Here is a 22,407-nt window from a genome sequence, read left to right as displayed (position 1 = left end):
CCAAGGCAGGACTGTCTGAAGCTCAGGAACCATAGCGGGGGCCCTTCTGGCCGGAGGCTGAGGGTCCCCCTGGGAGGGCCCTTGTTCCAGCCTTCTCAGGCAGGAGGGAAGCACCCCCAGGGATATGCCAGAACAAAAACGACCCTGGAGAGACAGGAGGGGTGGGGGCTTTAAATAATACCGGGTCAGTTCTCACCGGGTCCACTCTATGCCAAGCACTTGCCAGGCTCTGGCAACGAAAGACTTAAAGGACACGGCCTCTGCCTTCGCAGTTAGTAGCAGAGGGCACACCTCCAACCAGACCCAGTCCTTCTCCCCAAGCATACTGCTTCTTGAAAACCTATACATGGGAGAGGTTTTTTGTTTTACAGGCCTTCATTCAATTAGAATGGATTGAGTACCTATTACATGGCAGGAGCTGGGTATTAAGCAGGAGGGCTTTATTAGCATAGGGGTTATTAGGAAGCTCATAGATCCTGGGCAGAACTGGCTGCCCTCTGAAGCTGGCCCTGCCCACCAGCCTGATGCGCTGCTCCCTGAGCCCACCGCTTTCTGCAATGAGCTTATTTCTCAATTGAAGGTGCTTGTTGCCTGTGATCGGTTAAAGTCACACGTCTGTACCCGAAGGGCAATGAGGCCGGGAAATGCAGATGTTTGCATTCTATACTGGGCAGGAGGAGTTCACAGTAGAGGAAACCCTGGACAAGCGGGAGGGCACCCGCAGGTGTGGGCAGCTGTGATTGATAGCTGCCTGCCTGGCAAGGGGCGCGCGAGGACCGACCAGTTGTGCGGGAGGAAATCCAGCAGTGTTAACTTAGCAACTCGCAACAGTGAAGCCTTAACGTTTCCTGCTAGTAATGTGCCACTTGTTTTTGGAGACCACTGGCTTGAGGAAGAAGAATGGATCTGATCTTGCCAAATAAAGGATTTTCAATCCCTTCCAAATTTTTTTGCAAGTCACATTCTATTTCGATTTGGGGTAAATATTTAAACCACCCCACGGATGAATGCTCCCTATAGCAGTTGCTGCAGTTTATAACCTCTAGCTCGGGACTCCCTCCCCCTTCTCACAGGGTTGTCACCATCCCCCCTGTTTAGCTGTTGCCTGCATATTGCCAAAAAAAAAAAAAAGTTGATTTCAGAATATAAAAATAAGACTGCAAAATCAAAACCAATCAATGTTTATATTTAAACATATTCTGCAAGCGGTAATATTATGCTAGCTGGTGAACTGCAGGTGAATTCAACATTAGAGTCATTTAAGGTGGGGTCTGAAAACATTTTAATACGTGAAGATATGGGGTAAATCCTCCCAGATTAGCATATCTGTACAGGAAGGACCTTCATCAAGCTTCAAACTACACGATGTTTAAAAACTTGTAACTGTCTTCATTTGGTGACATGTAAAACAGTTATTTACTTTAAAATTGTAGGGCTTTTAAAGCAAATATTTACTAGGTATCGAGTAGGTGCTGGGCACTTTGTATATATTATCTCATTCAATCCTGATTTGATCCTTATACTCATGGTCACTCCCATTTCACGGATGAGGAAACCAAGGTACAAATGAATGAGCACCAGGCTTTCTTAGGACTTGAACTGGAGCCAGAATTCAGATCTTAGGGTTCTGAGATCAAGACAGGAGTGAGGGTCCTTCTCAGTAAAGGTCTCAAAACCTTGAGACCCACGATGTGCCTATTTGCTTTCTCCTCTTATCTTGGGTTAAAATAGAACCTGGCTTTGTTAACAATGATATGGTGGGCCTGACCGCAGTTTCAGAGAAGTGAGGACAGGAGGTTAATCCCCACCCCATGGCTGTTAAGAGTGAGTTTCTTGGGCTTGAAACAGACAGTAATGCCATTTTGTAACCTCACTTGCTATCCCTGGTGGGTCAAAATCGATACTTCTAGATTATCGAAATCAAAATTAGGATAGTTAAAAAGATCATTTGTACCCTGTGAACATGGAGATATGAAATCCCTGTTAAGACCTCTTCTTTGCCTGGAAGGGTTACCATGGATACAAACTGGTGAATTGATTACCTGGAAGACAGCTCAAACCAGAACATTCTTAGTATTTCTTAGTGCCAGGTCCTCACAAACTGCAGCAAGGAGTCCACGAAACCACAATGGTTGGGTGGCTGTTGTCACCAGGTAGGAGAAGGACACCCACATTAGTGTGCCTTCCCATGAAGTTCAGTGGGTCGTGCAGAAGGGTGATGGGTCTCCAGTTGCCCAGATCAATAGCTGACTGGCATCAAGGCCCAGGCCCACCCTACTGGTCCTAAAGCGTGACAAAGGACCACAGAGGCATAGAGTCTCAGGAATATAGGGCCGGAATTTTGCCCACCCTCTCCATCAGATTCTAGGGGGCCCCCGTGGGCTTGGCAGGTGGATCTGGGTTTCTGTAACAGAAACTGATCCCCTCTCAGAAATAGGGCATGTGGGAGAGGCTGCCTCTCCAAGAGAATGTCCCCAGGTACATAACTATCTTTATTTCCATTTTACACCTGGTGAAACCGACATAGAATATACCTTCCTCTTTTCTTGAGGGATTCCCAACATCAGAAATTGTGACCACTGAGAATACACCATATTAAAAATCATTTTTATGTAATCATGAGTCGAGCTGAGCTATGGTTGACAAGTTATACTTAGTAGACAACTAAAATGTTGTATTTTGTAGTTATTTAACAAGCATTTGTTCCTTTTTTTTTTAAAGATTTTTTGTTTATTTTTTAACAGAGAGAGAGACAGCGAGAGAGGGAACACAAGCAGGGGGAGTGGGAGAGGGAGAAGCAGGCTTCCTGCGGAGCAGGGAGCCCGATGTGGGACTTGATCCCAGGACCCTGGGATCATGACCTGAGCCGAAGGCAGACACCTAACGACTGAGCCACCCAGGCGCCCGCATTTGTTCATTTTTTTTAAGTTTACATTTTCTTATATTTTGGAAGCTCTGGCTTTTTTTCAGTTCCCAAATATCTCTGGAGGTCTCGGAAAAAGAGTGTTTTTACAGTGTCCAATGGTTAGAGTAACCCTGCCAGCAGGCGGCACCCCTGCCCACTGCTGTGGTTAGAAAAACAAAATTTTTGTCAAAGCGTAATTTTCAAAAGATTAAAAACATAACTCGTACAAACGTATAGTCAACACGTGACAGAGTTTAATTTAGCCCATTCGTGGGGGAACAAGCAAGATGATAGAGCTGGCTCAAGGAAGTATCTGAGAGGCCGCTGTACATCTGGAAAGGAAGAATCTTGAAATAAGACTGCTGAGACATAAAACTGGTCAGTGTCCTACAGGACGATAAACTGTAACCTTCGGAGTTATCTTTTCTACTGAACAGAAATCATTTGCATTTCTGTTGGGCCACAAGAAAATCATTTGCAACTTATCAGTCTTGTATAAATTAACATGTAACTGCAGAGTCTGGTCCCTGATCAATACTAAATAGTCAACAAAAGGACTTTCCGCTAGAGAATCATATAATACTGGTCGGGCCTGCTGGCTACACTCCCATATGACACTCAGAGGACATGCCATCATCTTTAGCCCTATTTCCAAGTCTTAGATAAATTTTGTTAAGAACAGATAAGGGTTTTTGGGGGGCAAGTCCTTGCCGGGGTCATGGCGGGCTGTAGATGTGTGGCTCCCAGGGCAGATAAATAGTTTGGTACCCCTCCAGGTCTATGTCTCTCAATTTCTGTTCAACACTTAGTCAGTAGAGCCGAGGGAAAACGGATTTTTCTGTAACAAAAACTAGATACAGAAAGAAAGTCAACGCATTCACGTCTATGGTCCCAGCGAGTCAGTTCTGAAAATACTCCAGCAAAACATTTCCTTTTTTTTGGTGGTTATTTTTCCTTCTTTAGCCTGCCTTTGGGAAGATCCAAATCAAATAACTAGTGGGAGGCATAGTAAAGAGTTTTAATTTTAGATAATCCTTTTTTTTAAATTGGTAAGCAGCAGGAACGACTGGGTTTTGGAATTTCAGCAGCCGTCGCTGTGGACGCCAAGCTTGCTCTGATGGCACGTGTATACAGCCAAATGTCCAGAACAGGCAAATCCATAGAAACAGAAAGGAGATTGGTGGTTGTCAGGGGCTGGGGGAGTGACTGCCGATGGGTAGGAAGTTTCTTTCTGGGATGATGGAAGTGTTCCCGAATCAGACAGTGGTGATGGTTGCACGACTTTGTGGATATACTAAAAGTGCTGAATTGTGTACTTTAAAGGATGAATTATATGGTCTGTGAATTATACCTTAATAAAAAAAATACCCACAGAAGGATCAGCACAGCAAGGTATTTTTAAAAATTCCACAATGGGGAGCCATTTTCTTTGTTGGAATTGTAGGGGTCAATGCACAATTTGCCAGCTACAATAGAAGAATGGTTCTGGAAACCTGAGTTAACATATTTGTAGTTATCTGCATGATGTTTCAGGGCTCCTACTCTGGCTGGCTGGCTGGCTCAAGCCACAGTTCACCTTGGGCTGGGTCTATCTGTCGTGACATGTTTCAGGGGAGATGTAAGCACAGAGAACTGAGAAGATACCCCTTCTCCTCTTCTCATTTGTGATATGAGTCAAAACTGTTCCAGACTGTTTGAAACACCTGCTTAGACCCACCCAGTGTTTAGCATTTTATGCTGTGTGAGACATGATCTTCAAACTGGAAGACCCTGTCATGTTGTGTGTGGCATTTGTGAGACAGCCATTTTCTGAGGATGTAACCATGAGGAAAATTCACCTGAAATAATCGTTGTCTCTATGTATTCATCGGATGTCTTTACTGATCATATCTCTTAATCCTTAAACCTTAATCCTTAATCTTAAACCTCAACATGCAAGGTAGATTTTATTACCCCTGTGTAACCAAAATGACATATGGGGCCTCCCTATCCCTTGAGATCTGGACAAGGTTGTTTTGATACACCCCCCCCCCCCCCCCCCCCCACCGCCCAGGAAGTCTACAGCCTTCCCGGAGACTCTGGTGCCTTCCCAAAGGGCTCAGATTCTCAAATTCTCCTCTGCTCCGGGCACCTGCTTCCTCTGGGGCCCCTTCCATTATGTTCTTTGTGGACCCACATGTGAAACTCCACTCCCTTCCTAAATTCCCCCCAAAAGCCACTCACACAAAATATGCATGAGTGCAGTGAACTTTCCTGGAGATTTCTTTTGTAGGAAGAGAGATGGAGAATGGTTTGCATCACATCAATGTGTACAACTATAAAATGAACACTAGGCATTCCCCTTTCCTCAAAATGGCATTTGAGAACGTGCCTGATTAACATCACCCTGTCCCCATTTTAGTGGCTCTTGTTTTTTTCCTCTTTTCCCATAGCTTCTCTTCACCATCTGCCACCCCAGACTGTGCCTCAGGAACTCCAAATTTTTTCCCCACTGTTATGCAGATAAATGCATTTTCAGATTCAACTAGGTGCTTAACAGAACAAAGGGGACCCATTTATCAATAAAGGGACCTTCTCTTGAAAAAGCAGTTAGGTTATAAATAGCATAAAGAAAAATGTCCCCAGTACCACCACTTCATGGATGAGAAAGTGAGGGTCAGAGAGGACTGTGTCTGTCACTCCCATTGCCTTGTCTGGCTCAACCCCCCAGATCAGAGGCACACTGTTTCTCTGGGAGAAGAGTCTGGAGTAAAATCAGAATGAACTCTGTCCCTAAATCTCTATGAGACATTGGGTGCCCAGGGCAGCCCTGACTTGGATCTTGCATCCTAGATTGAGCTCAGGGTATGTGAGGCTTCCCTCTCTCTTCCCTGTTGGAGCATGACATTTGGAAGTCAGTGCCAGGGCCCAGATTTGAGTCTTAGACATACTGTTGCAGGCCAGGGTAGAGAATGAACATAGGGTGTGTAAGAGACTGGAAGCAACTGTATTACTAGGGAGTAGGGAAGCTTAGAGAGCTCCCAGGAATTGCCAGGCACTAGGAGACCCATGTCTCCTCTATCTGAAAGGCCCTGGCTCTGCAGAGCTCTGGAGTTGGGCTGATTTCAGTTCCTATCTAGGCTCTGCCGCTGCGGTGGATTAGATGGTCATCTAGTAACACTCACCTCCACCTCTACCTCAATTCCATGGGAGGAGTAAATTTACTCGCTCTATGCATGACTTGGCCATGGGACTTGCTTTAGCTAATGTGTTTGTAGACAAGATGCTTGGGAACTTGAAATGCACTTGTGCTGCTGGGCTTGCTGTCTTGTGTGCCCCTGCCATTTCCATGACAAGAACATGCCTAGGTGGGCCTACTGGTCCCAAGAGAGGATGGCAGGCATGTGGAACAAAGCTAAACCACCGAGCAGAACACATCCTAGATTAGCCAGCCTACAGATTCATGAGCTAAATAAATGTTTACTGTCATTTTCTGGGAGAATTTGGGCATGCTTGTTATGAGCACTACTGTGGCCATTGTGAGTTGATACATCTCTCACCAGCTGTGTGACTTGGAAGGCTGGCTTCCTCCATGGAGACCCACAGGAGGAAAGCAAGATTTGGTAGAGCTCATAGAAAGCCTGGGGTGAGCCCAAGGAAAGTTCTGGGAATTTCTTCCAGTTAAATGTCCCGTCCTGCACTCGCTGGAGGTAACGTATCTCTAGGGGGAATATTCTAACTTCTAGGGGATGAAAGAAGCCACAGCGCATGATAGAAAAGACCCAGGTGGGTGGGGCTGTAGGGACCCAGGCCCTCCACCTCCACGGGTTGTTGGTGGGAGCTTGGATGATCTGTGCTTCTCTGAAGGGCTACTGGGCAACATGAATACTCCATTTCCAGAATTACACCTGTCGGTATGCTAAACACATTCATACACCACCACCACCACCACCACCAAAACCTACTTGCATATGTGCACAAGGAAATATTGTCAGACGATCAACATAGTATTGTTTAAACAGCTACAAGTTAGAAATGACTCAAATATTCCTGGCTAGGGGGACACCATGGCACACTCTCTGACGGTTAACAATAATGGAGGAGCCCTTTATGGGTTAATGTGGTTGAACCTTGAAGACACATTGCTGAATTCAGTTCGTAAAGTAGAGCATAACGTTTGTGTTGAGAAGCAAACAAAACGGAACTGAACACCACGCAGCCAACTGGGTAGCAGTGGTTTCTCAAAGGGAAGTGCTAGGGGAAAGCACGGGGAGGGGTGGTCAAAGGGACTCTGGCTTTCTCTGTAGTGTTACAATTTTGAAGACAAGAGGGTCTGAATTGTAACCTCAGCTGTGTCACATAATTAGGTTTTTAACTCTGGGCACTTTGTGTTCCTCTTCAGGCCCCAGTTGGTGGGGATGTGAGCCTCTACCTGCCAGGGCTGACTGGTGGAAGAAATGAGCTGGTGTCTGTGGAGGGGCTGACATCATGTTTGGGCACAGGAAGGGTCTCATAAATGTCAGTTGAAAGCAAAGGATAGGGTCATCCGTGAGGCACACAGCCCAGGCTGCTGGTCCTTCTGGGGCTCTATTTCCTTGGGCATCCTGCCAGGACTACTAGGCACACAGAACCCTGGCCAGGCCCCGGCAAGTGAGGGCTCTGGTCCAGCCGGACCCGTGCTCGGGCTTGTGCAGTGGTATCTCAGGGCATGAGAGAAGCCATGTTGTGTTGTGTGACCCCGAGTGGGGAGGTTGGGACATGACACCAACATCTGCAATGCTCCCCAAAAATAACAAATTATGAACGCCTTAGAGCTGCTGGCTGGGTGTAGGGGAGCTCCTCCCAGTCACCCTCCAAGCTGTTAGTGACCACTGAAGGCTCCTGAATTATCACTGGAATGCTTGGAATTCTGAGAGATGTGTGTCCTTGGCTATCATTTCCTGCTTGGGTGGCCTGGGAAAAGCTCCCTCAAATGGACAGTGAAGATGATAAATTCGCCCTCCAAGCCCCAGATGGAGTTGGGTCAGCAAAGGTGAATTGCTGGCTACTTAGCTGAGATGAGACTCCAGATGGATTCCCTCAATCTGGGCTACTGAGCACTCCCTCCCATCCACCACACTTCTGAGTTTCAGCACAGCCCCAGCATGCCCCAGGAATGCATCCCTTCAGACGGTCACGGCTGCCGTGGCCACGTCCTCCTACACTCCGCACCCCGCACCTTGGCCACCCCAGCACTGGCCCCCATGTCCCATTCTTTGCATGATTCCCTGGTAATTTTGGTACAGGCCAGTCTCTCTGGGGGGTGGGGAGGGTCCGTTCCTTTGGGTTCCCAGCATGGAGCCCACAGTCTGCAGTAGAGCCAGTAGTAGATCCTAATAAAATGCTACAGTCCACCCTTCCCAGCAGTGGGGCTGCTCCCTCAACTGGAGAATGAAGGATCGTTCCATAACAGACCTCCTCATTCCTGAATTTTCCAAACTGGAGTCTGAATGATCTTTCCATAACACAGACCTCATCATTTTAGCCCCTCCTGATGAAGACCCTTGCAAGCCATCCCATTACCCATGCTCCCAATGCAGCTGCCTCGGGAGCCTGCTCTCGCTCTCTGAGGTAAGCCCTTCTAGACTCCCTGGTCTTTTTTCCCTCCCCCGCCCCTCCCCTGTTTGCCTAGTTAGCAATAATGGTTTTGCTTCTCTTCGGCTTCCTATTGGTGGAATCTACACCTGTTGGAATAGGATTCTGGAAAAATTCCCAGGCTTCCAGCCCTGGCTGGCTGCCTATATAGTGCCCCACTATTCATCACCCCCACTGCTATAGTTCACGGGACACTTCCCTGTCATTTCCTTCCATCCACATAGAACTGCTTAATACCAGCTATTGACTCCATCGGCTGCTCTCATCTTTCCCAGGTCTCCCTTAACACAGCTTTGTCTTTTCTCCCCTGAAAAAACCCATATTAAAATCCACTTTGAGGGGCGCCTGGGTGGCTCAGTCGGTTGAGTGCCTGTCTTAGGCTCAGGTCATAATCCCGGTATTCCGGGATCAAGTCCCGCATCGGGTTCCCTGCTCAGCGGGGAGCCTGCTTCTCTCTCTGCCTTTCACCCCGCTCATGTTCTCTCTCTCTCTCCCTGAAATAAATAAATAAAATCTTAAAAAAAAATCCACTTTGAGCCAGTCAGTTCCCATAAGCTTTGACTGAGATGAACTCACAATCTCTTCTCTGCCTCCTGTGGACATTCATCCAGGTGTGCCTTTTTGCATTCGCTGCAAGGCCCAAAGTTCAGGATTCCACAGCCTCCTCTGGCCTCCTCCCTTCCCTCCCAGGGGACACGGTCACTGCTGATCTCGACTCTGGTCAGCTCCCTCCTTCATCTTCCAAACCCTTTCCTCGGTGCCTTTGGTATTCCTTCCTGGCCCCACATCCATGAACCTCTTCTTGATCTGGCGGCCTCTTACTTGCTCCTCAACCACCTACCCTACTGCAGACTTCCTCGACTGACAAGTTTTCCATTTTGAAGATGTCTTTTTCTCTTCCTTAACACAGGCATCTCTGCGGCTGACAATCGTGGGCACATGGCCTTCTGCAAACCCTTACTGAGCGCCCGTCATGTACCTGGCTCACCGGGGAAGCAGGACAAAGGCCTGATCCTTCTGACCAGCCCGTCCTTCATCGCCAGTGTGGTGTTTCTATAGTCCCCTGAGAACTCCTTGACTTTTTAAGGCAACTGCCAAGTTGGCCTTTACCCCAGTATTTTACCATAACTCCTCTTCTAAATTAAGACACACCGTGTGATCAAGTTTGGGGAGTAGTCCTCACCAGGAAGTTAAAAAATAAAACCGCGAGGCAGCATCTGTTTTGATAGCTTTATTGGAACATGATGGTAACACAGAACATGGATTTGGGGGCCCATCACAGATGCTCCCCTCCTCTAGACAGCATGTGCCCCACTTCTGCAGCCAGCAGAGACTCCCAGGAGCCTCCAGAAGGGTGGGGGCAGCTCAGACACAGACCCAAAGAGGCCTCTGCCATGGCGGGTGGTGTGTGGGCACGCTGGGTTGGAGCCCTGAACAGCTGAGACTGTGACGAGCCCGACTGGGTCTTATGCCTCCAACTACTTGGCCATGACTTCGAGACCCACCTGCCTCAGACTCCTGGGAAAACCGCTTAGGAGGGGACTCTGGGGCTTCCAGAAGGAATCCAGCCAAGAGACTGAGCACCTCTGAGGGTCACTGGGGGCAAACCATGCCTTCAGGTGTTTTGGCAGATAAACTGCTTAAAGCCCTTACTAGGTGCCAAACACCCTTCTAGGGACTAGACATACAAAGGTCAACAGAAATAGGCAGGGCCCATGACCTCCTGAGTGGGGGAGACAGACGAGGGTGAGGGAGTCACACGGATGACTGTAAATTACAAACACGCAGTGGCTTCTGAGGACAGTTGGGGTGTGTGTGTGTGGGAGGCCTGACCTAATGGGGTGGGTCAAGGAAGACTTCCTCAAGAAGTGGTATTTCAGCTGAGCTCTCATGGTCAGATGGGTGGGAAGAGCATTCCACGTCATGGAAACAGCTTTGTGCGTGGCCCTGCGGCGGCTAGGAGCAGGAGGATAAACAAATAGAAAGGAGAAGCCAGGCGGGTTGGGGTGAAGAGACAGAGGGGAACGTGGCAGGAGGAGGCTGGAGGGCCCTGCAGGCCTGAGCACGCAGGGCCGGTGGGCCAGGAGAAAGATGGTCGCCTGTGTGTGCCGTGTGAGCACGTCCGAGTTTCGCACAGCCCGCTGTGTCTGCTGGGTGGGGGGGCTGGTCGGAGGCCAGTGGGGAACGTGGAGAGCTGTCAGGCAGCTGTCTCATTTGTCCTGACCAAGGACGGCAGTGGGGCCGAGTGCGGACAGAATCAAGCAGATGGTGGGTGCCTGTGCAGCTGGGGCCTGGGACAAGTGACCACGAGGAGCTAAGGCTGACCTCGGGCTGCGAAGCCAGTGGCAGACTTCTGTCTGAGACGGGGGACCTGGCAGAGGAACAGGTGCAGGGAAACGGTCAGGAGTGTGGCTGCAGACGTGCTAAAAGTGAGGTGCCTTCGAAACACCCAGGTAGAGGGGTCGGGTGGAAAACTCCCAAAGGAAGCCCGGGCTCCAGGCACAAACCTGGGAGTAATCTCCTCACAGCTAAGTCTCCTGGTGACTTCGGTTACGAGGGTGCAGACGAGGCCACAGAGGCAGAGAAATCGCAGTGAGAAGAGAAGGCTCATGGGACCGGCACACCTGACAGCCGGGGAGAGGACAGTGAGCCGCCAGAGGGCAGAGAAGGCCTGGGTGCGCACGGAGGGGGACGCCACCGGCGGCGGCTCTTGGAACCAAGGGAGGAGCGGGCTCCGGGAGGGGCCGGGGTTAGCAGGGAGAGTCCATGCCCACCCTCGTTTCTCGGGGTGTCACCACCCCCACCTCCTTGGGTCTCTTCAACAACCCTGTAAATAGCAAAGGGGATCTTACCCCCTTGGATGGAGGAGTCAAGAGCTGCTCAGAGAGATCACTACGATGCACCCAAGGTCACACATCCAGCAGAGGACGCTGTGGGGTCGACTCCCTCCCCCCAGGCCCCGCCCCCCAATGCCATCTCTCGCTGACTCTGGCACACCGCCCGCCCCCCCACCTGCCCCGCCTTGGCTCTGCTCCGCACCACTTCTTGTTGATGAACAGCACCAGAGAGGGGCAGGACTGCGGCATGAAGGCACCCCTCAGGCTCCGGAGCGGAGCCCCGCTAAGAGAAGGCTAGGCTGAGTCAAGCAAACACCTTGATCTCTCTCCTGAGCAGCAGTGCAATGTCAAGTCAAGCGCGTGGGCTCGAGGCCTGGCTCTTTGCCCATGCTCCCGTTCCTTCCTTCCCTCGACAACTATTTTTCGAGCGCTTCCTAGGAGCCAGGCTCGCGTGCTAGCTGAGAGCCCTGGGGCGGGCCCCGGTCTTCCTGGAGCCTCAGTTTCTACCTCTGTGAAGCAGGTTGGTGATTCTTACCACGTGTTATAAGGATTACGCGAGCTCAAGCAGAGGAGGTACCTGGCACGCGGCAGGTGCTCAGGAAAGGCTAATTTCCTTCCTGTCTTTCCCTTCCCTTCCCTCGCCTTTCCTTCCCTTCATCCTACAGAACCTGTGCGAGAGTGAGAGCTAACTCTTTATGGCAACACCCTCTGCTGTGCTCAGAGGGCCTGCGCATTCCTGCGTGTACAAATCCACGCACACACCTGTGCACGCGTCCGCCATGCCCAGCCACCTCTGCTCATGACTCAGGGCCAGCACCAACGTGAGCTTTGAACCCATGGGATTCAGCGGACCCAGGCCCAGGAGAGTTCTGAACATCTGCTGGGGATGCTGAGCACAGAACAGGCTGCTCCGCACTAGACCCGAGGACCCCAGCACCCCGCTGTGTGCTCCGGGAGTCCCTAGACTCAGGCTAGGGTGGCTCTGGGGGCTTCTGGGACCTCCTTTGGGCTCCAGGAGTCAAATCTTGGTGACCAGAAGCAGTGTCTTCTGTGTCCTGGGCCGGGTCTAGACAGCCTCGGAGGGCAGAGTCCTCACCGCTTCCTGGGGTGGTGTCCTCAGTGGCTCCTCGGACAGTGGCTCGCCTGGTTGCTCCTCTGAGGGGCCTCTCATGTGTCTCTGGAGGAACCTAAGCCCCCACAGACTCTTGCAGCAGCTTAGAAGATTGCTGGAGCACACAGTGCAGGATAGCGCTGGCTTCCTGAGGAGACACAAGCACAGGTCAGGGCTGAGGTGACCACAGAGCAAGGCCAGAGGGCCTAGGGCCCACCTCTGGCCTTTGCTTCTTCTCTGCCAGCCTGGGGAAGGGTGGGGGGTGGGGTGGGGGCCCTTCCTTGGCCAGCAGGGCAGCCCACATGCAGCAGGGACTTCTTCCCTCAACCCACGGGGGAGAGCATTCAGGAGACCTTTCAGATCTCAGGCCTGCTTCCAGCATGCCGTGCACCCCTTAACTCCTCTGAACCCCAAGTGGAGGAAAAAACAGCCACCTTTCCAATTCTTGGAAGGATTAAGTGTTATAAAATAGGTACAAAAGTATCCCACACCTTGCCTGGCTCGCAATAGGAGCCCAATTAATATTTGCTGTTTCTCACTCTTAGTGAAATGATTCCAGAACATCGGCGGTATGCCTTGCATGGGTTGAAGGGAGGCTGGGAGAAGACACACAGATTTATTCAGCCTTGCATTAAAATCAGTTGTGAGCGCATCTGTCTCCATCAGAATGTGTGCTCCCCGAAGGCGCTAGCCCCCGGCAATTATCGCTGGTATATAGTAGTTCCTCAGCTAACGTCTGTTGGGTCGATCTGATCAAAGAATAGATCACTGAAGACTGAGTTAGCCAAAAGCTTGGTAGGAAAGTTTTTAACAAAGTATTTGGCATATATTTTTAGCAAGAAGAGGATTTCCCTCCCTTCTGGGCGTACAGAGTTCCTTTGCGCTGTTGCCTGCTAAGGTGCGGATGGCAGACCTGTTCTTCTCTTGAGCTACTTTCAGTGAGTAAGAATTCCTTTATCACGTTTATTTCAAGGCAGAGGGAAAGGCTCAGGGTGGCGCTCCTGTGTTTGCAGCCCGCACCATCTGCAGATCTCCCTTTAGAACAGAGAACAGGAGGCAGGCTCAGAGCTTTAATCAGGCAATTGGGTCTGGTCAGACTTTGATGACATTGTTTTGTGTCATTGTATCTATGCTCATGGGTTCTGTTTTCCACCAGTGATACTGTGTTTCCATTTATGGGGACAATATAAAGTTTCCTCATGTATTTCAGTGAAAACAGTGAGTTGGTATAGAGCTTTAAGTGCCTATAATGCAGGTGGGAGAAGACTACGGGCTGGACTGGATGGGGAAGGCAATGTGCAAGCGGCCCTGGTTTGGGGAGTGCCGTTCCAAGTCCCCGACCCATCCCAGCTTCCCCTTAGCCCAAACACAGAAGAAGCTGAGTACTGCATGGTGGCCCTAGAGACTCTGTCTGGGGTCTCTGCAGCCCCAGGGCAGGACAAAATCTGGCTTCAGCTATGTCTAAAACCACGAACGCTACCTACTTTCTGGCTTCCCTGCCTAGGCTGGAGTGGTAGCTTTCCTTGTCAGTTTCAAGCTGGGAGCCACCCGCTGCTTGGCCCTGAGACCCCCTGCGGTTCCTTGGGATGTCCTCTGAAGATCACACCTGGCCTCAGCTCCCCCCATCATCTGTTAAGGTAATCTGGCTGCCAGAGGAATCAAACTCCCTGCTCCTCCTCCTTTCTACATAGAGAGAGGTAAGAGCATCGAGCTTCCCTTTAGCATCTGTTAGATAGATGGGGGTTGTGGATTTGGACGCCTGACTTTGTAAGACACAGATGAGAGAAGCCCCCGACACCCAAGCTTCGCTCAGTGCATAGGTATGCTCCAGCTTAGCCACTGCTGAAGGCTGTGAGTGGCCCAAGCTCTCCCTGGAGGTTTGGCCAGCCCTTCCCTCCCCAGAACACGTGCCCTCACCTGGACCTCAAGGTTATATACCCCTGGCACTTCAGAGGCCCCATTCTCCATGCTAGCAGTGTACATATTTGCCCAGGCAGGCAGGTATCTACCCTTGGGTTAACATTCCACACGCAGCTCTGGTCAAGCGACTTTCACTGACATCATCAAAGAAAAGCTGGCTTTGGCTAGGAAATAACCAGCTCCCTTGTAAAGAGCTTACAGGTGACTTAAAATAATATTATTATGGAAATATCACATGTTCCTTATAAAAAATTCAGGACATAGAGATTAACAAAACAAAGAAGATAAACATCTCAAATAACTCCTCTACTCAGACATATCTTTTTGTTACATATTGATTCTGTCTTTAAGTATTTTTAAATGAAATACATCATACATCCAAAGAGACCGTATAAAAGCCAAATATGCATGGTTTAAAGACTACCAAGGAATACTGAAATGGAGACCAGCATAACCACCTCTCAGGTTAAGGGACAGAATTTACCAGTACCGGACTTGTTTTAGCAAATACTTAGGTATCCTGAAACATCATATTGTGGTGTTCTGCCTGCATTTATTTATTTATTTATTTATTTATTTATTTATTTTTTATTATTTTGGCAGAGGTGGGGGGCTGCAAATTACAGCTTTATTCTTTTTACAAAATAACAATTAATTCAGCAATATTGTCATTTTCCAAATGGGGGCTAAATCTGGATTGTCTGTCTGGAGCAAGGCTGTTCGTGGATGACAATCATCTTGAAATGAACCTTGATGGATAAATGTGATTTCTCTGCCTCAAACGCCTTCCTTTGGCAACCATTCAGTCCCCACAGCATCATCGGGCCCCATTCCCTAGAGGATGCTTTTGGATTCACCTCTCCATGTGGCAACAGTGACTGCTTGAGATGTGAGTTCAGAACTCAACCCAGAAGAAAGAGAGTCCTTCCCATGACTACTGCATCTTTCTTATGAGGCAGAGAAGCTAGGAGCACAAAGGCAGTCGATGGCTATCCAACTGAATTACTATCACTTCCAACCAAGACTTTTATCCAGGGGCACCTGGGTGGTATAGTTGGTTAAGCATCCGACTCTTGGTTTCCGCTCAGGTCATGATCTCAGGGTCATGATTTAGGGTCTTGGGATTCTCTCTCTCATTCTCCTTCTGCCCCTCCCCCATTGCTCTCACTCTCTCTTTACAAATAAAAAAAAAGACTTTTGTCTAATACAACAACACAGAGTATTATTTGAGGTTGACTATTTCCAGTAATAATATATTCAGCAAAACAACCTTCTACAACAGTTTATAACTGTAAACACAACCAACCTTCTGTACTTTATGATCATAACAACCCTCTACAACACTTTGCACCTATAAACAAAACAACTTTTACAATATTTTATAACTGCAAACACAAGTTTAACATGCCCGGGAGGACCTGCCACCTATTTGACATTTTGAGTGCATATAGAGGCTTGAAAAATACTAGCTTATTGGAGTGCCTGGGTGGCTCAGTTAAGTATCCGACTCTTGGTTTTGGCTCAGGTCCTGATCTCGGGGTCCCAGGATCCAGCCCCAACCTGAGACAGCCTCCACGTTCAGAGGGGAGTCTGCTTGAGGATTCTCTCTCCCTCTGCCCTTCTCCCTGCTTGAGCACGCTCTCTCTCTTTCTCAAATAAATAAATAAATCTTAAAAAAAGAGAAAAATATTGGCTTATTTATCAGTTAATACAGTTTCAGATACTAAAATTTTGATTATTTAATGCAGTTAGTGGTTTTTGGCATACATAATCTCTCAGCATACATCTCAATCATTAACACTTAGGTAATAAGCATTAATTTATGTAATAACTATAATTTACTCTGGATTTTAAAAAAATTCACCACTTGTAAAAAAAAAAAAAAAAACCAGAAAAATCCAAAGAAGGATTAAAACTACAAATTGAAAGTATTTAAAATTTATTTTATTTTATTTTATTTTTTTTAAGATTTTTATTTATTTATTTGACAGAGAGAGACACAGCAAGAGAGGGAACACAAGCAGGGGGAGTGGGAGAGGGAGAAGCAGGCTTCCTGCAGAGGGGGAGCCCGATGCGGGGCTCGATCCCAGAACCCTGGGATCATGACCTGAGCCGAAGGCAGACGCTTAACGACTGAGCCACCCAGGCGCCCCGAAAGTATTTAAAATTTAGATTTTCCTTTTATATAAGTAAAACCATGTTTTATGATTTTTTTCTGTAGCTACCTTTTGTTGTTGTTGTTGAATGCTATATTTTTGAGATTAAACTGTGCTGATGCATGTACCTGTAGTTCATTTTCACTGCTGTAAAGTATTTCATTACGTGAAAATACTCCAATTTATTTATCCATTCACCTGTTGATGGACATCTGAGTTGTTTTCCATTTTTTTTTTTATCATTTCCCTTCTCATACTTGTTTTTGAATTTACACAATAATGGCCTCATCAAATGAATAGGAGAGTTTCCCTTTTTTCCCCTCTGATAGAGTTTGTGCAGAAGTGGAATGATCTATGATCTATTCCTAGAGTATTTGGTAGAACTCCTTTGCAAAACCAAGTACTACTGGTGTTTCATTCATTTTATTTATTTTTATGTTTTTAATTTTTTTTAAAAAGATTTTATTTGTTTATTTGACAGAGAGAGACACAGCGAGAGAGGGAACACAAGCAAGGGGAGTGGGAGAGGGAGAAGCAGGCTTCCTGCAGAGCAGGGAGCCCGATGTGGGGCTCCATCCCAGGACTCTGGGATCATGACCTGAGCTGAAGGCAGACGTTTAATGACTGAGCCACCCACGTGCCCCTCGTTTTATTTATTTTTAATTGTTACAGGACCATTCCAGTTTTCTGTTTCATTGCAAGTCAGTTTTGGCAAGTTCTGTTTCGCTAGAAGCTTTTCCCTTTATCTGAGTTTTCCCTTGTTTGGGGCATAGAATTGATTACAGCATTCTTATTACCTTTCTTAATCTCTGTAACATCTAAAATAATATCCACTCTAAACTCTTAATATTGTTTATGATGTTTGTGATTGATTTCTCTTTGTAGTTCTTTCAAATTTATTTCATATATTTTTAAAAGCTAGTTTATTGGGTACGTATGTGTTTAGAATTATTATTGTTCCAGTAAATAAAATCTTTTTCAAAATATGGTGACGATCTTTATCTTTAGTAAAATGTTTTGCTTAAGATTCACTTTGTCTGATTTAATGTAGCTACCCAAATTTCCTTTTGTTACTATTTGTCTAGCATACTGTATTTTTGAAAGTATAACTTTCAACATTTTTGTTTCCTTAAGTCTATTTCTTGTAAAAACATTTGTTTGGATTTTTAAAAAATCATATCTGATGACCTTTGTTTTTCTTACTTGGACATTTTATTCCATTTACACATATTGTGATTACTGATATATTTTAACTAATTTTTTCAGTGTGGTTTTGTGTTTTATATTCACCCTACCTTTTCTAAATTTTCGTATCTTTTCTTGCTTTGCTTTAGATTGCCCTTTCCCCACCCTCATTCTCTTTCCTTCTTACCTTGTGGAATTTCTAGCCTCTTATAAAATAATTTTAACATGCATATTTAATATAATAAAGTCTAGTGGCATGGAGCCCTCCTCATTTACTTAGCTTGCCATCCATGCTAAATGTAAGTTGGGATGAGACATTAAGCTAAATTCCAATACTGTGTAGACGCTATTACATTACAGAGTCTAGAGATACCAGTAGGTTTAATATTCCTTGACCCCCTTCATAGCCCCATGGCCCATCCTGCCCTGAGCCTTAAATCTTGAAGCGGGGGATGTTAATGGGGTTCTCAAGAACACATAATATGTGTCTGCCACACAGTAAGTGCTTATGGTAAACACCTGTTGTTTTCACCTTCCCATCATCTATTCCCCTTCTCTTGGTTATAGCACTTTGATTCTTTGGGAGCCAGCCTTCCTCACTCTTTGCCCATGTGAGTGAGGTGGGGTTGACTTCTTATTCTTTGCCCTGGCTCCTGGGGTGGGTACAGAGGTAAACTCATGACCTACCCAGCCAATGAAAGCCTGAAACTTTTTTGTTGGAACAGTAGGAAAGGGACACATTTTCCACTGGAGTTGCTAAGATGGGAAGATGTAAACTTGGAGCTGCTGGTGGCACCACAGGGAGACTCTGAGAATGAAGTCAACACAGTGTAAAACTGAGTTGAAAGCTGGAGAAAGACAAATTTCTGATGACATTTGCACATTTGGATCTAGCCATGCTTGAAGCTACCCTTGTTTTCTTCAGTTTTATGAGTCAGTTCCCCACCTCCACCAATCCCAGCCTCTTTTATTTATTTATTTATTTAATTTATTTTTTGAGAGAGTGAGCGAGCTCGCATGTGCATGAGTGTGTGTGTGGGGGGAGGAGCAGAGGGAGAGAGAGAATCTTAAGCAGGCTCCACGCCCAGTGCAGAGCCTGATGTGGGGTTCGATCTCAGGACCCTGAGATCATGATCTGAGCCAAAATCAAGAGTTGGACATTTAACCGACTGAGCCACCCAGGCGCCCCCCACCCACACAGCCTCTTTTAACTGGGTTTCTGCTCCTGGCAGTCAACAGTATCCCGATTAATAATACTTCTAGAATCTGAATCCCATCTTTTCACGTTGAGGGTGTTAAAATCTATCCGGCCACTCATGGTCCGGATCCAGTTTCAGTGCTACTCTCTCTATAGGAAGCCTTGCTCAGGCCCTCTCTGAACCTCAGTTTTCTCTTCTGAAATAAGTTTATAAAAGCAACCTCACAGGACTGCTGTGAGGACTACAGGTAATGAGTGTCAGAGCTCTTCCCCGTTACCGTCTACTGCGTATGGTACCGACGACCACACAGAACCACATGCGCACAGCACCTGCTGTCATTTACGTCTGTGCCTTTGCACACGTCCCGTTGCTGGAGTCTTTATGTTCTTCGTTGCTGCTCAACTTCTACTTCTCTTTCAAGGTTCTGCTCAGGCATCGCCTCCCGTGGGAAGCTATCTCTGAGGCTTCCCAGGATTGCTGATCCCCTCCTAGCTCCTATAGCCCCTCCGCTGAGGCAATGACCTCCTTGGGTTAACTATCCATTGACTTGTCTATTTCCCAGACGAAAGGCACGCACTGGATCTTTCATCTTCAGCCCCACCGTCCAAGTTTCTAGTAGGTGTTCAGTCAGTCAGGTGTGTGAAAATGAAAAGCCCGATCAATCTCAGTTTCAGGAGTGATTCTGCCATGTTCGGACTTCCCCAATTCACAGATCATCAGAAACAGAAGCACTTCCCTGTCGCTCCGGCAGCCCTTCTGCTGTGTTGGTGACTCATGCTGGCTTTATTTCTATCTCTACCTCCCTGCTGCAGGCCGGGAAGAACCTCGTGGACAGGAGCCCCAGGAGGGGCAGTGAGAGACGCTGACCATTTCAGCCAGCACCTCTGAGACTAGCCATGTGCTGGGGCGGCGGGGGGGGGGACGGAGAAAGCGGGAGATTTGGGACCAGGAGCCCTGAGTGTGGTTTGAGTCTTCCTCATTCCCCTGCTGTTGGGTCTCAGACACTCCATCTCTTTCTCAAGTCCCTCTCCTCATTAAAATGGGGACGAGCTCAGTGAAAGGGGCTGGGAAAGGAAGCTTCTCCTCCTCCTCCCTTGTTTCTTGCAATGGGTGTGGTCATGGCTGCTTTGTTCCTCAGGGTCCCCAAGAAATGGAGGTTGAGGGACTGTATGTTGAGGGTCTGGGCTGATCTCTGAAACCAGGTTCTTACTATGCTGTGCCCAACCACGCAGCATAACCGTCACCACCACGTGTCAGCTTCACCTACATCCTGGGAACTGGGTCACTGAAACTCCTTTATGGGGAAAAGGAAGTGGAGGAGAAGAGAAAGGAGAAGAGGCTCTCTCGTACCCTGGGAACCGGCCATAACCTACCAGGGCTCTTTCCCCTGCCTTAAGCTTTTGTCAAAGTCAGGGGTGACCCTCTTCTCCAGGCCAGGCCTAATTTCTGGTTGTTCTGAAATAAGCTATGAGGTGGACATTTCAGGACACCAAGCTACCCGGAGGCCATTCAGAGCATCATCTTCATATACCCTTGTTTCCTACCACAAATTGATACCACCCGATATGCTGGAATGACCAAACTTCAGGCCTCTGCTCATGAAAGAAATTATTTTTTCATGCCCTTCTCAGAATTTTCTGGAAGCAAACATAGAGGGTTTGCCTACACCAGCATCAGCTTTGAAGGGGTGGTGGCGGGGTCTTTTGTCCTTCAACAACAAGCGTCACAGCGAACTGGGCAGAGGCTTCCTGCAGGAGTTTTGCACACACGCTGCATTCATTTTCGTGCCAGAGAAGGTGAAATTTATCCAAGAAGGGCACCCCAGAACTCCCTGGGACTTAGTTGAGATCTAGAGGTAATAGTCATAAACCATTGGCCTCTTTTAAGTTTTCGCTCATGACGTAGGAACTAGATGGTGAGGGTCTGAAAGCCTTGGGCTCATCAGAGGGATTTTTATTAGGGAACTCCCAGGACACGCATCCCTGAATGCTGGAGGGTCACAGCCTGGGACCGCACTGGGAGCTCAGTGAGGGAATGGTTGGCTACCACTCTCGCAGTCAAGCGAGGGACCTGGCACAGAGCCGGCATCAGGCATTGTACTAGTGAATGAGCAAATGATTGACAAGAACTAGCATTTACCGGGTGCTCACGTGCTAGGTCTTGAGTGGGCTATTTGGCATCCTTTTTCTAGTTAATCTTCCCAGCAGTGCTATAAGGCAAGCACGGGTGTCCCACTTCACAGACCAGGAAACTGAGGCTCTGGGTGATTCAGTGATGCCCCTAGGTCACTCATTAACAAAACTCAAATAGGAAACAACAGCTGTTGGCTCCCACGTGGATGATGGTGGGCACAGAACCATTTCTGGCCCCGGGGACCAGGGGAAGCCCTGTGGAGCAGGTGGCCTTTGAGTTGGGCCTGGGGCAATGAGTGGAAATGGAATGGGGATGTTGGCAGGGGGTATGTCTCTTTGGGCAGAGGGGGCAGCCTGAGCTGTGGGTTGTGCTCTGGAGCAGGGAGGTCTAGTTCATCTGGAGCAAAAGAAGCCTGAGGATGCAGCGGGAGAGGAGACAGAGTGGGGTTCCATAGCCCGAATGTGAGGGGCCTGCTGGAGGAGTTTGCAAGTAACCTGCCAGGCCCTGGAGCAATGCTGGAGGCTACAGAGCCGAGGAGTGTCAGCGATCGGCCAAGGAACAGTCTCAGCTTGTGGTCAGCACTGGCCCTTCTCCATGATCTTACACCTATGTGGGTCAGTGAGATTGTACCTGAGTGAGGGCCTGGCATAGGGTGGCCGGTGGGGAGGGAGTGTGACCCTTTGTCACAGGTGCTCCCACTGACGGTGATGGCTGAGGCTGCAGGGCATGGGTCCGGGCCTTTTTCATGGGTGTTCTCTTTAAGACTCTCAGTCTCCAATCATGTTGAGCATTTCCGGGGTGCTTGAACTGCCACATGGGCACCACCCACATCTTGACGGATGAGGGGAGTAGCTCTTCGTGGAATTAAGGGACCTGAGCAAGGTCGCAGAGTTGGTGGGTAGAGGAATGGGGTTCTTGCCTTGTCGCCTTGGTCCAAAGCCTGTGCTCTAAGCCCTCAGAGCAGCCAAACAATAGCCACCATCCACGGAGCGCCTCCTGTGCTCTGGGTCTCAGCATTTTGTGAGTCTGAGCTCAGTTAATCCACACGCAAAACCCATGGGGTAAGTGCTATGATTCTCCCCATGTGATGGAGAACACTGAGGCACAGAGAGGTGAGAAACCTGCCTCAGGTCACACAGCTGGTAAGGGGAGCTGGGTATGTTACAGCACACTGGGCTTGTTGCTTGAAGGAGTGAAGGTGTGGGGAGCCCTACTTCCACTCAACCCCTCCCTTGCCTCCATGTCATCCATGTCCTGGGGCTGCACTAGCATTGCCAAATAAAAAAGTGATGATAGTGTTCATGCGTCTGGCACTCAATACTGAACTCTCATAGCACCCGTAGGACAC

The 22,407-nt window shown here is 48.2% G+C and overlaps 1 protein-coding gene across 5 annotated transcripts in view; it reads right to left on the bottom strand.

The window, feature by feature from the left end:
* Positions 1 to 9,734: 9,734 nt before the first annotated feature.
* HRH2 (histamine receptor H2) overlaps positions 9,735 to 22,407 on the bottom strand; it is a 55,083-nt gene continuing 42,410 nt past the window's right edge. For 3 of the 5 annotated variants that reach the window (XM_078066892.1, XM_078066894.1, XM_078066893.1), the window contains exons 3-4: positions 12,452 to 12,614; positions 9,735 to 10,889 (exon numbers count right to left, since the gene is read on the bottom strand). In XM_078066892.1, coding sequence (XP_077923018.1) covers positions 10,833 to 10,889; positions 12,452 to 12,614 — 220 coding nt within the window. In that variant the 3' untranslated portion in view covers positions 9,735 to 10,832. Of the gene's footprint in view, positions 10,890 to 11,514; positions 12,615 to 22,407 lie in introns of those variants that run through there. The other 2 variants (XM_036115699.2, XR_004924610.2) reach the window with 2 other exon arrangements.

This window comes from Halichoerus grypus, chromosome 2 (genome assembly GCF_964656455.1).
Source record: "Halichoerus grypus chromosome 2, mHalGry1.hap1.1, whole genome shotgun sequence".
NCBI lineage: Eukaryota > Metazoa > Chordata > Mammalia > Carnivora > Phocidae > Halichoerus > Halichoerus grypus.
The sequence above is the reverse complement of the archived record's forward strand: the minus strand, read 5'-3'. Positions and strand labels throughout refer to the sequence as shown.